The 16,289-nt window shown below is 40.0% G+C and overlaps 1 protein-coding gene and 1 non-coding gene across 7 annotated transcripts in view; one reads left to right on the forward strand and one right to left on the reverse strand.

Annotated features, from left to right (window-relative positions):
* Positions 1 to 9,311, reverse strand: part of CDK12 (cyclin dependent kinase 12) — a 63,787-nt gene extending 54,476 nt beyond the window's left edge. For 5 of the 6 annotated variants that reach the window (XM_060290131.1, XM_060290130.1, XM_060290129.1 and 2 more), the window contains exons 1-2: positions 8,224 to 9,311; positions 3,227 to 4,108 (exon numbers count right to left, since the gene is read on the reverse strand). In XM_060290131.1, the coding sequence (XP_060146114.1) occupies positions 3,227 to 4,108; positions 8,224 to 9,272 (1,931 nt within the window). In that variant the 5' untranslated portion in view covers positions 9,273 to 9,311. The remainder of the gene's footprint in view (positions 1 to 3,226; positions 4,109 to 8,223) is intronic. The other variant, XM_030840074.2, reaches the window with a different exon arrangement.
* Positions 1,178 to 1,250, forward strand: TRNAW-CCA (transfer RNA tryptophan (anticodon CCA)). Its single transcript has one exon. It is a non-coding gene; the product is annotated as a tRNA-Trp (tRNA).
* Positions 9,312 to 16,289: the final 6,978 nt, after the last annotated feature.

Here is a 16,289-nt window from a genome sequence, read left to right on the forward strand (position 1 = left end):
AGAATCCGGATAGTCTCTTGGAATTTACGATGCTGGATTTAATCTGTAGATACAATGTAACACCTCTAATAAGTCTTTATTGTTAATAAAGAAAAAAAATATGAATTTACATATGAACTATGTGAAAAGAAATTAATTTTTTTTGGGGGGGGGTGGCCGTACCACGTGGCTTCAGGGCTCTTAGTTCCCCGACCAGGGATAGAACCCGAGCCCCCTGCAGTGGAAGCACAGAGTCCTAACCACTGGACCATCAGGGAATTCCCCAAAATTAATTCTTATTAATTTTCAAAATGTAAAATAAACTACTTTAAATAGATCATTTATCTCCTTCCCCTTAAAGCAGGTTGTTTAAAAAGTGATTTATTTTTACAAACTTCTATTAAAAATTTGAGTGAATACATTAAAAACATTGTATTAGCATTCTAGTAAAAAACAAGCATTCTATTACAAAAATCCTAAAATCTAATCTGAATGTTTACCCAGGCCTATTCTACACGAGCTCGGTACTTTAAAAATACAGCCTTTGAGAATAACGTAGACTCTATTCAAGTCTGATAAAACTCCAAATGAACAAGGCTTTCAAAAAAATAAAGAAAACAATATTAAAAAAACCCTATGTGGTTAACTGAAAATTTTTAAAAAGCAGCAGATCCCCATGAATAGCTATGTTCATGAAGAATGTACCATATCACGGTGGATGTTTGGCAGCCTTTGCTTCTTGAAACCAAGAATTGTACACCATGAATCATAAAGGTTTTTGCAGTACCATTAATTAAATTCACTCCTGCATTTGATACCTGGGTTAATACACTCCTGCCCAATATATATGTTTGAAAGAAAAATTTCAATCTTTTCCCAAAAGGACAAATCCTCTAATACAAGCCTTATGTCATCCAGGTGGCAAATAATTTAACTACATGCCCGATGTCATTTCACACAAGCCCTGACTCTGGCTCCTTCAGCAGTTTTACTTATTCAAATAATCAATATTTAATGACTGCATTCTGTGTTCTATGTTTAAAACACTGTAGGCAATAAAAAGATGTGTAAGTCACATTCTCAACATTTAAGCTCCTGAAGCCTCACATGAGAGAAAGTAGGAGGAATATGAGTCCCATGTGCAACTTTCAGATTCCTTCCTAAAAAGTTTTCTTACAGAAAATTATTTTTCGGGACATCCCTGGTGGTCCAGTGGTTAGGACTCCACGCTTCCAATGCAAGGTGGGCAGGTTCAATCCCTGCTCAGGGAACTAGGGTTTTGCATGCTGCGCGGTGTGGCCAAAAAATTTTTTTTAAATAAATAAATATTTGTCATGTGAAAGATAGGTGCAGCTGGTACATGGATAGGGTGGCACCAAATAAGTAAATAAAAACAAGAACAGAAAAACTATCTTGAATTTATAGTTTTATAGTGAAAAAATAAAACTGATAGTGGAAGAAATCTTCACTTCCATTTTTCTACCTTTAGTAAGGACTATAAAATAAAATAGTTACACTTTTGGAATCAGAATATATAACAAAAATAAGTTTTCTCACTTCATTCTCTCGCTTACACATTTTTAAAGATAGCTACACATACTCAAATAAGCACTGAATGGTCTTATTTTACCCCTCATCTGCAATCTGAAAGATAAAAATTCCTATGTGCTTTCTATCAAAATTGTTCCACCTCTGGAAACCTGCACTCCATGCTGACGCATGGTAGGGAGGTTCAACAGCTATTTGGTTAGCCAAGTAAACATTTCAAAAGCAAGATCCTTAGCCACACTGATATTGTCCTAGCCACTACGTAAACTAAGATTTAAACAAGGTTCCTGCGGATAGACAGTGGCCTAGGTTCCCTTTGGATGATACTCAATTGACTATTTTCCAACAAAAACTGTAAAAATATATCGCTTGTATCTATGAGAAGTATATTGTGTACCTCAAACAAATTTTTCTACATAAATTTCAGGTTCTGTTCTCCTTTGCAGTTCTCAGGATGTGGCAGAATTCATAAATACCTATTAATATTAGAAAGAGCATGTGAAATTTTTCTTTAAAATCAGATTTACAGCTATGTATAGTAATGGAGCCATTCTCTTAAATAATCTCTTTCCCTCTCATTTATTGCACTTGCACCTTCTAAAAAAAGTGCAGAGTGTAATCTGAAAAAATATAGATCTAAAGGGCTGAAATGTATCACTGTTCAAACTACTGATGTCACCTGGAAAGTAAGGGAAGCTTGGGAATTGGTCTGGGATGCAAGACCAATAATACTTATTTTTGTGCTTACAGTGGAAGTTTGTTGCAATAAGTGAAACTCATCCTCCAGAACAAGAGGGCAGAATCTCCACAGGAAAAAGAATAATACAAAGATTGCCATGGCATATGTCACTGCTAAATCATGTTTGTTTGGTGGTACTTGCCTGGCTAGGCCTGTCAAGAAATTAAACAAATATATTTCCTAATGCCTTCCATGAAATCAGATTCATGCTTCAAATTATTTCAGTTTTCAACACTCAGAGGACTCATTAAAATTAGAGCTCTTCCCATCACCCCACTGTGAATTTATATTCTAATTAGCAAAGATTCTATATATTGTTCTTTTCTTCTTACAGGATAATTAATTTTTTTAAAGCATCAGGAGGGAAAAAAAAGTAGCTATAAAAGACATTTTTGGGACCACTGAGGATATTATTATTATTGATATGCTACTGATATTATTTAATAAATGAATGATAAGTTTTTTAGGGTGATAAAGGTATTGTGATTATATAGGAAAATGTTCTTGTTAGGAGAGACATGCTCAAGTATTCAGAAGTGTCATGATATCTACAGTTAAAACAAATATGGCAGAAAATTAACAACTGGTGAATCAAGGTGAAGAGTATACAGGTGTTAATTATATTCTTTTAACTTTTCTGCAGCTATTTAATATTAAAATTTTCAACATAAAAATTTAAGGAGAAAAACACATGATTTTTAAAAATTTGAATCAAAATTATCAATAAATACACTTATGAGAAAAAGGGTTACGTAGACCTCAAACTGTAATTCTCTTTTCCTAATAAATGTCATATATAAGGACTTTTCCACTGAAAACCAAACATCAAAGGCATTTCCTATTCATGAAAGCATTCTAAACAGCCATTCATTAGATCAATTTTGACAAAGCTTGAGAACAAAAAATACATTACACTTAGAACAAGAGGGTTAAAATTTCCCAGTTAACCACAGGACTTACCTATCCATGTCATCATCTCCCAGTAATAAGGGTGGGAGGGGCAGAGGAGGCAACGTTGAAGTTTTTAGGTGTGGAATAGCAGCTGTTACAGACACTTGAGTCTTCACAGAAACCTGTACAGGGGGCTGAGAATTTGCCTGAGAGGACAGAGTTGATGTCCTTGGGTGAATAGAAGGGGGCAAAGTTGAAGTACTAGAAGAAAGAACCTGACTAAATGTTGGTTGGGGAGGAGGCAGAGGTGGTTGCTGTGGAAGAGCTGGTAGTGGAGGCAAAGGTGGCAAGGGGGGTGTCTGAGGTGGAGGGGTAGTAGTTGGTAAAGGAGGTGGAGAAGTAACTGTGGGAAGAGGTGGAAGGGTCTCCTTTTCAGATGTCTCTGTCTCTTTTGGAGTAGCAATCTCCTCTTTCAGTGCTACAGGTTTAGAGTCTCTTGTTCCCTGTCCTTTTGAATCTTTAAGAACAGGATGCTTCTCAGAGTTTTCATCCAACTTTATTTTCCCTGTATCTAAAGAATTTTTGACCTCTGTATTTAGATGTGTTACATTCACCAGTTCGGTATCTGGGGCAGATTTTTCCAATTTTACACCTCTGGGTAACTTTTTAGACTCCAAGCCTGAATCCTTAGCCTCTACTGAACTGTTCTCTTTTCTAGGCAAAAATATAGGTGAACCCTTGGATTCCTTTCCATCCATTTTTGCTGCAGCGGCTGCTGCTCTTTCCTTCTTTTTCCTACTGAGTTCAGCTCCCAAGCTGGAGTTCAGTGGAAGCCTGACAGGTGAGATACTGGAATGTCGACTACGTGACCCGGATCTCTTCTTTTTACTATGAGAAGATGAGTGTCTTGAATATGCGGGACTTCTACTTCTAGACTTCATGGATTTTCTACTGGAAAAAGAAAAAAGCAGTTTAAAATGGATAGACTACAGCAATGTGGAATAGATCAGTTAAACAAACTATGAAGAACTGTAACTTAAAAAACCCACTGAGTATTTAGCAATCTTAAAAATAGATTAGGTACCATCAAATAATAATAATAATGTATCAATATTGGTTCATTAATTGTAACAAATGTAAGATGTTAACAATAGGGGAAACTGAGTTTGAGGACATAAAATAATTCTTTGTACTATCTTTACAATTTTTCTGTAAATTTAAAACTGTTCTTTACTTTAAAAAATAGATTAGAAGGAAATAAATCCTGCATGGCAACATACTTCAATCATATAATCTAAAAATTATCCACTACTTATTCAACTGAAGGAAGATGGATGGATACTTTTTTCCCATGTTAGAAAATACCCATATTCACAATGATTACTTTTAGCACTTTGGTTTAAATATCTGATAAACTGAAAACATGATTTTAAAAAGTCATACTTAATGCTAAACGTGGGTTATATCAATTAGGAAGTTAAAAGTAACTAGCACACTTCACCAAAACCTAAATTTTTTAAACTAGACAGCTATTTTATTGAGAAATCCCAGGAAAAGTTTCTGTTCCTTGTATCCTCACTTTATAATTAAGTTGCACCTATACTAAACAAACCCCCAATTACAAGAGTTAGGATTTACAAAAACTAGATAAACCAGAGAAACTGTCTTACCAAAATAATTTATTAGAAGTTATTAAAACTATGATGGCTTCTAGTACTTTCAAATATAAAATGATTTCCAATAAACTTTTTAGGAATTCATAAAGCAAGGTATTATTGCATGTTCAACTTATCTTCTCCATTATTAAGGAAGGATTGGAAAGTAAAATCTGGGAATCTATAAGGCAGATTATTCTAAATTAAAACCCAAACCCTCATTAATTCTTTTTTGCTTTTTCATAAAGCCTAATGTGCTCAGGCCTCAGTGTGAGGAGGAAAAAAAATCAGCACAAAAAATGTGACTGGACAAAAGATAATTTGCGCAGTAGTGTAAAACAAATTGTTCCCATTCCAGATCTTCAATATCTCCCTTTATCGTTGATCATTGGTAAGGCTGATGTGATTCAAAATGTTTCAAAACAAATAGCATATACATGGTAGGTGAAACAACTCACATGATGTTAGTCATGATTTTCTTATACCTATAATGCTTTTTGGAAACTTTCTTCCACGTTTATTAAAATGTAAAGTTATCATTGGAATCAAAGTGCTCAAAACAACAATAACAACAATGTATATATGAACATGAGAATATAAAATACTGAAAGTAGTTAAGTGAATTTACCAAGTATCCACTTACCCTTCAGAAAACTAATACTTCTCTTATAAATAAGTGGCTAAAACAAGAGGTTTTCTCTGATTGAATTATAGGCTGGTCTAAAACTAACATTATCTCAGAAAAACACTAAGTAATGTCAGAGACCGTGCTCTACAAACCACTGTTTCTTTCATCTTTCAGCATGACTAAATCTTCCTAAGGAACTCTGCTACAAACCTTAAACTTCTGAACAGAAGCCTACAATTAATAGGACGTTTGGATGGCCATAGGTTATATAAACGTTACATTTGAGGTCCAGGTCCACTCTTCAAGGAAAAAAGGGGGTATAGGGAACAACAAATAGGTAAATGCAGGCAACAAAAAAAATTGTCTTCAAAAACAAATGTATTTTTTCCCTAAATTAAGTTAGGTCCCACCATTTGAAATGAAATTTCTACTATTAATCACTAATAATTTGGTGGATGCAAAGACCTTGCGTTTCTGCCAAAGCATTTTCAGTCTTTAAAAATGAAATCTTTTGTTTAATCTTAACTGTCTCTCAAGGAAAAAAAAGAGAGAATACTATAAAAGGGATCTGTATGTTTCTCCACCCTGACTCTAAGAAATTGAATGAGGAAAACTACATACATAACGCACACACACAAACACATAATGCTCTTTTCAAGCCAACTAAAAATGTGCATGTGACTCCAGAATTATTATGTAGTGTTTATATTTGTGTCCTATAATACTGTGTCTCCAATTCTTTCTTGATTTATTTTTACCATCACTGCACTAGTTCCAACTAAGTGAGTAGAGGAAGAGAGAACTTGAGATTTGAATCCAAAAGGAATCACTGCAAAGTAGCAGTTTTTACTGAAACTTGTTTTAGTGTTTTAGCCTCAATGTAATTCTGTATTCCCAAACCCCATAACAATCAAAAATTCTCAGAACAGGCTTAATGAAACTACTCCCTCAAGAAAACAAATATTCTGAGAATATTTCTAAGGCATCCTTAAAAAACTAAGCAATTTTACAATGGTACAGTTAAGACATCCATTTCACTGTATATAAATTTACCCCTCATCCCTCCAAAAAAAAAAAGTGAACTCTAGCTAATGGTGTACATGCTAAAGTGTTTATAGTGAAGTATACGGAATGGAACTTCACTATAAACTTCAAGTAAGTATGCAACTTACTTTCAGATGAATCAAAACAAATGAAGGTGGAGAGATGGATAGAGATGATAAAATGTATAGCAAATATTAATTGCAGAATCTAGGTGGTACATACTTGAGTCCTCACTACAATTCTTTCAACTTTTCTGTGCTTGAAAAATTGTAATAAAATGGAGGGGAAAAGCCTAAGGAACTTCAGACTCTAACAGCTAGGAACTCCTGTAGCTTGATGAATTCAAACTAGTTTACGAATAATTATAACTTTAAGTCAGCAAAAATTACTCACACTGACATATAAAAGACATGCATGGATTTTTTCAAATTCGCATAATTTCTCTACTAGTGTTCAACAACATTTCCCTCATTCATTGATAGAATTTACTGACTGGCTCCAAGTACCAGGCACTGTACCTGGCTATGCACTCATATTTACTAATTAATCCTCACAACAACTCTAGAAGTAGGTAGTTATTATTCTCATTTCACACACAGAGAAATTAAATTATACGCCAAAGGTCACAAAAGCAAGATTAGGATTCCACTCAGGTATAACTCCAAAGCCCAAGTTCTGCTTTTGAAGAAAAGCAAAGAGGAAGGTACATCTCACCACCTAGGAACAAGAACAGTTTTCTGTAGACAATTCACTTCAACAATTAAATTTCAAACTAACATGACTTTCTCACCAAAAATATCACAGTGAAGGTACTATTACCAATTTTTAAGAGAAAGATTTTGAAATTAACCTGTGGTCACAAATAAGTCAATGGTGATGCTGTAAATAAAATCAAATTATCCTTGGAAACAATTTCTGCTAGGTTATACCATAAAAGGGAAAAAGAACTAATTGGCTGAATTTCCACTAGAAACATCACATAAAAGACAGGTGTCTCGGGCTTCCCTGGTAGCGCAGTGGTTGAGAGTCCACCTGCCGATGCAGGGGACGTGGGTTCGTGCCCCGGTCCGGGAAGATCCCACATGCTGCAGAGCGGCTGGGCCCGTGAGCCATGGCCGCTGAGCCTGCGCGTCCGGAGCCTGTGCTCCGCAGCGGGAGAGGCCACAACAGTGAGAGGCCCGCATACCGTAAAAAAGACAGGAGTCTCTTGTAAGTTATCAAAAAATTGTCAATTAGGAAATAAACTTACAAGTTTGGAGACTCAGTGGACAGCACAAATGGTAGATGACTTAGGCAAATAGCCCCGAGATAATACAAATGAAAAATTTTAATTTCTTACATCTCCAATCAGGTCCAATGAAGCCTAAGGCACTAATACCAAAGTGATTTTTAAAAAGTTAAGACAAAGCAACTGAAATAGCTGGATAAACTCTGGGCACCAGTATCAATCCTATGCAGTCAGTAAGCAGAAGCCTATGATTTTTCTCACGTGGGAGCTTACAACTGAAGATCCCACCACTGGAAGTACCTACCTTTAGCAGCTGTAGGCATGTGAACTCTGCACTTCTCCAATTCTGGGTTAAGAGGAGACCAGACTCACCTACATGATGACTAGCCAATAGCAAAGTGTTCCAGTCAATGATGAACACTGGGGGCTTCAACAAAATGTTAACATGTCTAATCACCTGTTCCTCATAAGCCACCGAAAGAAGGAACGGGCTGTTAGACAAATAGCTCACCTGGGGAGCGGACTCCGGCTCAGAGAGCGCTTGCTCAGGAAAGGGCTGCTGGACCGCCTTCGGCCGTAGGGACTGGGTGATCTCCCACTGTAAGAGCCACTCCTTTCATAGCTGGAAGAACGTCGCCGGCTATAGGGACTCACAGACCTCTGTCGTCTACTGTAGGGACTGGGTGACCGTGTGCTGGACTGGTAGGCAGAAGGCTCCTTGTAAGGTGGGCTGATTGACTGCCTTCTTGAGGTACTTCCCGGACTCTTCTTGTAGGAGTCGTAATTGCTAGAGGTGTGAGATCTCGGGGGACTAAGGTCATAATCTTGGCCGTAAGAAGCTCCTGAGGGGCTATCATCTTGCTTGGGGCTGTCCGACCACTTCCGGTGGGGACTCCTGGACCTCCGTTTGGGGCTGTCCACGGTTTTGTAACTTTTGGGTGTTTCCCTTTTCCGATGACTTTTACTCCGGTCTTTGTGCCCGGACTTCAACTCGCGTTCTTTCCGGGTCTTCTCCTTATGGAGTTTGGATGACCTGGATTCCTTGTTGCTGCTGCTTTTGGAGACCTGCGTCTTTCCATGGTCATCATTCTCCTCATTTGAACGCTTTGAACTTCCTGATATCCGGTCCTTCATCGATCCCGACTTGCTGGAGGCTTCCAGGTTTTTTTCTTTCTCTGACTGTTTAGTTTTTAGTAAGTCCCGGGAACGTCTGTGCTGGTGGTGACGGTGTTTGTGCAGGCGGTCACTCCGATCAGTCCCGCGACGTTCATCATTCTCCCTCCGGTCCAGTTTGAAGGCCATGTCGTCAGAGAAGGTATCGGAATCAGAGCTAATGTCATCATACTCCACCAAAGGTTTGATAATTGTACCCAAAGGTGCTGCTTCGGGGGTCACCAACCCCATGTCTTTGGAGTGCTTGGACCTATGCCGCTTGTGCTTCGACACCAAGCGGTGACGCTCCCTGCTGTTGGAGCTGCCACCTCCCGATGACGGCTGCAAAGTTCCAGAAGCTCCTCCACTCCCGTCCTTCTTGCCCCCATGTCTCTCTGGATTGGGCATTCCCTTTCCCCTGGCCTCAAAATGGGGAAAAAGTTCCCCAGCACTCCAAAAAGTAACCCCCACCCTCCCCCCCAGCCCCAGCCCCACGCCTACCAAAGCGCCCCTACAAGGGGGTGGGGAGGGAAGGGACGGTAGCCCAGGCTCCTCCTCCCTCCCGACTCCTCAGCACCCTCCTACATGAGGTAGGGGGTGAAGGAGCCAGGGAAGAAATGAGAGTTCCTCAGCAGTGGAGTTGCGAGACAACGGGTAGCCGCTCGAGTCTGTTTCCCCTCCTCCCCACGCCGAGCCAATCCTCAGGCCCAGGCGCCGGGGAGGTCGAGGAAGTAGGAAGCCGACGGCCCGGGGCTGTGGGGCCGACTCCGGCTCTGGGGCCCTGTGAGGACTGCGCGGGCCCTTCCCCTTCCCGGTAGCCCGGCTCGGGGCGGCTTCCTGTCGCTGGGGTCCCGCGGCCTAGGTGCCTCACGCCCCCTTTGTCCCTCGCTACTGAAAGAGTCCCTTTTCTAGCTTCCGCCTCACCTCAGTACCTCACACTCACTCGCTCCCTCACAGAGGCTCACAGTCACACACTAGGTTAAACCGAAACAGCACTGGGAGGAAGGGGGAGGGGGTAATCCCAGGAAATATCGCGAGAATCTGCAGTACTCTCGCGGTATTTCGTGCTTCCTTTCACCTCTCCCCACTGCCTGCTCAAACAACGCGAGAGCAAGTCCCGGGCCAGAAACGCATTCCGCCAGATTCTCGCGATAAGATCCCAGCTCCGCGTTTGAGCAAAACTTTATTGAAACGGACTTAGGAGGAATTTTTAAATTCAAGACTTTATTAATAACTCATTGAACAAATACATATTCCCAAGTTCCGGCGCAAACTAATTTTTGCATACTCTGTAACAGCTCCTTTAAATACCACGATGAAAATATTGTCAACAGAATAAAGAGCAAATGTGGGGCTATTTCAACCCAAGTCCCTAAGTATTAACGATTCTTCCCACTTAGGTAGCATATACTACTACGTGCATTATTACTAATTCTCGTACTGCCCTGCAATAACACAATTTCCTCATCCCTATTTTACAAATAAGGAAACCCGGACTCAGAAAAGTTGAGTAAGTTACTTAGGGTAACAAAGCTAACCCAGCAAGGGCCAAAGAAGAGATAAAAATTCACGTCTGGGGACTTCCCTGGTGGTGCAGTGGTTAAGAATCTGCCTGCCAATGCAGGGTGCGTAGGTCCGGGAATATCCCACATGCCGTGGAGCAATTAAGCCAGTGCACCACAACTACTGAGCCTGCGCTCTAGAGCCCATGAGCCACAACTACTGAGCCTGCATGCTACGACTACTGAAGCTCGCGCACCTAGAGCCTGCGCTCTGCAACAAGAGAAGCCACAGCAGTGAGAAGCCCACACACCACAGTGAAGAGTACCCCCTGCTCGCCACAACTAGAGAGAAGTCCCGGGCACAGCAATGAAGACCCAACACAGCCAAAAAAAAAAAAATTCATGTCTGACCTTAAGCTACAATCTCTTTCATTGTGTGGCACTACCACTCTCCAGTCTGCTTAAAATCTTAAGAATCTTGAAAGCTCATCACCTCTTGAGATCATCTTCTGGCTCTTTTGGAATCATTTAGCCATTTATCTTCACACAGAAGATTATAGTTATGAACAAGCAAAGCATAGTATTCATGAACAGGAAAAAGTATCTTACACTGCCCCTCATTTTTTATCTTTCAAAATTCCTTGGCACATGTTAACTCATTCCATTCACAACTTACCTCTTCACAACTTACCCCTGAAATAGGTTGCATTAGTGAGGCGACTAAGGAACAGAGAAGCTAAGTGGCTTGTCCAAGCTTCCCCATTCTTTTCTTCAATAAATATGTGTGTGGGACTTTAAGGTCCTTCTCCGTGTACTAGTGCCCACTGAGACCCCTCAAGAAGGATATAGACAATATATTCATACCTCAAAACATAAGGTAATAAATGTCATAAGAATGATACAGAGCAGTGTGGAGGTTCAAAAGAAGGTTGGGAGTGGTAAGAGCAAGCTTTATAAAAGTATGACATTTGAGGGGCTTCCCTGGTGGCCCAGTGGTTAAGAATCCACCTGCCAATGCAGGGGACACAGGTTCGACCCCTGGTCTGGGAAGATCCCACATGCCGCGGAGCAACTAAGCCTGTGTGCCACAACTACTGAGCCCGCGTGCCACAACTACTGAAGCCCGCACACCTAGAGCCCGTGCTCCGCAATGAGAAGCCACCGCAATGAGAAGCCCGTGCACTGCAACGAAGAGTAGCCCCCACTTGCTGCAACTAGAGAAAGCCCGCGCGCAGCAGCGAAGACCCAACACAGCCAAAAATAAACAAATAAAATTTTTTTAAAAAGTATGACATTTGAGTTGGACCAGAAAACGTAGATAAGGATTTGTATATGAAAAGAGCATCCAGTAAATTAGGAGCCAGAAAACATTCTGAATGAAGGCAGAAAAATCTACTCTCCAAATCACTCCCTGAAAATGTTCTTGTTGCTTTGGGTCACATGGGTACAAAAAAAGTTTTTTACTTAAATGTTTGAGCCCATAAATCTTCATTAAAAAAAAATGAAAAAGACAGGGAATTCCTGGCTGTCCAGTGGTTAGGACTCTGTGCTCTCACTGCCAGGGGCCCCGTTTCCATCCCTGATGGGGGAACTAGGGTCCCACACGCTATGCAGCTCAGCCAAAAAAAAAAAAGAAAAAAGAAAAAGACCAAGTTTTTCATGACAACTTTTTAATCATCTACAGAAGTAAAATTAATACTATCAAGAAAAAAGAATAAAAGAGGATAGAATTAAGTACTTGAACTCAGGTGTGGTAACTCCTCATTCATTGCTGCAAGAGGCCTGGATGTAAAGGTCTCCACCAGTGTCTAACATGATGGCAGATGACATGAGACTTAATGAGCCGATTAGATGAAGTGACTGGTCCACCTTATTAAGCGTTGGCATGAGTTCATCAAAATTACTCTGATTTTTTCTTTTTTTTTTTTTGTGGTACGCAGGCCTCTTACTGTTGTGGCCTGTCCTGTTGCGGAGCACAGGCTCCAGATGCGCAGGCTCAGCGGCCATGGCTCACGGGCCCAGCCGCTCTGTGGCATGTGGGATCTTCTCAGACCGGGGCACGAACCCGTGTCCCTTGCATCGGCAGGCAGACTCTCAACGACTGCGCCACCAGGGGAGCCCCATGTATCTTTTTGAGTTATAGTTTTGTCCAGATACATGCCCAGGAGTGGGATTGCTGGATCATATGGCAACTCCATTTTTATTTTGGGGGGCAACCTCCATACTGTTTTCCACAGTGGCTGCACCAATTTACATTCCCATCAACAGTGTAGGAGGGTTCCCTTTACTCCACAACCTCTCCAGCATTTATTATTTGTAGACATTTTAATGATGGCCATTCTGACCAGTGTGAGCTGGTACCTCACTGTAGTTTTGATTTCCACATTTCTCTAATAATTAGCAATGTTGAACATCTCTTTATGTGCCTGTTGGCCATCTGTATGTCTTCTTTGGAGAAATGTCTATTTAGATCTTCTGTCCATTTTTCGATTTTTTTTTTTTTTTTTTTGGTTATTGAGTTGCATGAACTGTTTGTATATTTTGGAAATTAAGCCCTTGTCAGTCTCATCATTTGCAAATATTTTTCTCCCAGTCTGCAGCTTGTCTTTTCGTTTTATGGTTTCCTTTGCTGTACAAAAGCTTATACGTTTGATTAGGTCCCATTTGTTTATTATTATTATTTTTTAAAAGATATGGTACATTTTTAAAAATATTTATTTATTTATTTAGGCTGTGCTTGGTCTTAGTTGTGGCTCATGGGATCTTAGTTGCCGCATGCAGACTCTTAGTTGAGGCACGCATGTGGGATCTAGTTCCCTGACCAGGGATCGAACCCAGGCCTCCTGCACTGGGAGTGTGGAGTCTTATCCACTGGACCACCAGGGAAGTCCCCTGTTTAATTTTGCTTTTATTTCTATTGCCCTGGGAGACTGACCTAAGAAAACATCGGTATGATTTATTGTCAGAGAATGTTTTGCCTATGTTCTCTTCTAGGAGTTTTATGGTGTTATGTCTTTAAGCCTTCAAGCCATTTTGAGTGTGTCTAAATTTTTAAATACAACTGCTGAGATTGGCCAAAACTGGTGAGAATTGTGCCTTTGTAAAACAAGGGTTGCTTCCCTCTACAGAAAAACTTTGAACTCTGAAATTCCAGGACTGCATGATTTGCTTTATTTGCATGACCTCCCAGGGCAGGGAGTCAGGGCAACTCTGGGAAGCCCAAGGTGATCAGTCAGGTGATGACTGTAGTTTCCCTGTAAATCCCCCAAAGCAGGTCAGAAAGCTTCTCCTTAGGCTGTACACAAGGGGAAATATTTAACTAAAGTTATAATAATTTTCCCTCACCCCAAGGCCAATTTGTTAGTTTAGATTTTGGTTTAAAGAGTCCTCTGGAGTCTCCCACAAAGCTTAGTCATTTAAAATTTGTCCATCCTCCTCTTCTTGGCATATAAGATTACTCCTATGTGTACCTTAAATGCTTTTCTTATTTAATGACACGTCTCTCCTATCTTTACTTTTAGAGTACAAATTTTTCCACAATGTCATTTCAGCTGCATTTTCGGATGAGAAATAATAACTTATTCTATTCTGTGACTAAAATTTGGTAAAGTTTATTCTGTTTTCAAGTTTTATATGATTTAACATTTCCTAGCCACACTTAGTACAGACATTATTGTTTATTTGTACAGAGAGCTTTCATGGGGAAATGTAACTGTGTATCCAACAGTGATGCTTTGGGCGTAAGAATAAATTAACAAAAAATTTTTCGGTGCCTACAATTACAGTGACCAGTCATATTTTCAGAACTCTAAATCAGGTGAGCCCATCAAGGGCTGGGACTGTGCTTTCAAGTTTATATTACCAGCTCCTAATACACAAGTATTAGGACTCCACAGATATTTGTTGGATGAAGAGTACTTTGACAACAGGAAAGGAAACAGCATTTTATTTTATTTTTTGTTTCTATTTATTTATTTTTTGGCTGTGCCACACGGCTTGTGGGATCTTAGTTCCTCAACCAGAGATCAAACCCAGGCCCTTGGCAGTGAAAGCATGGACTCTTAACAACTGGACTGCCGGGGAATTCCCACAGCATTTTAAATATGAACTGTCTTTGGAAATTCTCATTTGGATAAATGCTTTTGCTAGATTTACATGAACATACTTTTACACTAAAAAAAATTTGTTGATTATCTGAAATTCAAATTTAATTGAGTGTTCTGTATTTTATCTGACAACACTATCAGTTTATCCCAACAATATGTATTGAGTCTCTGACATGTGTCAGGAGCTAGGCTAGGCAGTATCACTAGACAGTAGTGAAAGCAGCCGCCCTTCCTGGATTTGATAGTTTAGCAGGGAAGACAGGTATTGAATGCATCATCATGTACTTAATTAATTTTGATGGTGAAAGTGGTATTAAAGAGAAATTTGAAATAATATAACGGAGGACCTGATCAAGTGACGGGTTAGAGAAGCCTTGCTTCTCTAGTCTAGAGCAAGAGACATTTACATTGAGATCTGAATAAGTCGGCCTCAGTGAGGAGAGGGGGGTGGGGTAGGGAAAGACCTCCCAGCAGTTAAAAAGGCATGTTCAAGGACCTTGGGAGAGGAAGGAGTGAAGGAATTGTCTGCAGGTGGAAGGTCAGTGTGGCTGGGGTTTGGCAAGGGGAGAAGAGCTGGGTCTAGAGAAGCTTTTTAGGCCCAGTAAAACATTTGTCTACTAAGCCCAGGTACAGTGCTAGGTAGTGGGGATTCAGAAATGAGAGGCAATTCCTGCCCCGAGAAACTCACTGTGTAGTGACTGAAAGGAATGAGGGCACGAGGAATAGACAAGAAGTAAAATTTAAGTTCTACTTTCAAGGAGCATGGTTTATATCTTTGTGGCAATAAGCATGTGGCAAATAAAGATTTATTCTTATTAAATTTACACTGCTGTGCCTGCTCATCTGAACTGCAGTTACCTGCTGGAATGGCTTTGGAGGATGTTTGCATATCATTTTTGAAATATGGGGAAAGTCTGAGACTAAAGAACCAGTGGAAATCCATTGCTTAATATCCTTACAGCAAACTAGGTAAAATCCAACTTTTCAGCAGTTATTCTCAAGGGTGTGTATGGAAAAAAAGAACATTGAAAAAAAAAATGCAGCCTTAACTATTTTAAGAACTTCCACCCAATGCTAGCACAATTGTATTTTAGCCTGGCTCTTGTTCCAGTGGCCACGAACTTATCGGCATTACTCCAGCTTTCTCTTTGGGAGGATTTACTGATACAAGAGATATGACTACACATTCTTTGTGATTTGTAGTGTAGAGTATTAGCTAAACTGCTTGTTTTCACTATGATTACAAAAAAGATACAATCAATTGTGAACACCTTTGGGATCCTAAAGATAATTAACAGCATCCGATGATCTGACTGCTGCAAACAAGTTTTTCTTAATCCAGAATCTCCCAGATCTTCAAAAATATTGGAATTGCTCAAGAAAAATATTTCTGAAATTAAAAAGAAAATTAGGACATGTAAATTAAGTGTACCGGGCTAGCTTGGGACATTGTTACAAATACCCAACATTTTTTTCCACCTAGTATCTCAAGAAAGCGAGTATTTTAATAAAATATTCCCGATAACAGTATTTTCGAAGAGCTAGTCTTTTAGTAAAGAGAGCTGGGGATTTAAATTTGCAAACTGCTTAAAAGCCAAAACGAAAGTGCCAATTTTCGCAGAGGAGCCGAACACTTCCAACTAGCAAACTCCATACCTACGGCCGAGAAGCCTAAGACAATTGAGAGAGAAGGAAGGGTGGGGAGAATCTCGCGAGTAGCAACGTATTAACCATTTTTCGCGATATTTGGTGCCCAACCCTTTTCCTCTCTCTCGCAGGATCACGGTTAATCTCGCGATCTTTCGGAAGTTCTGTTG

Source organism: Globicephala melas, chromosome 20, assembly GCF_963455315.2.
Source record: "Globicephala melas chromosome 20, mGloMel1.2, whole genome shotgun sequence".
NCBI classification, from domain to species: Eukaryota; Metazoa; Chordata; class Mammalia; order Artiodactyla; family Delphinidae; genus Globicephala; species Globicephala melas.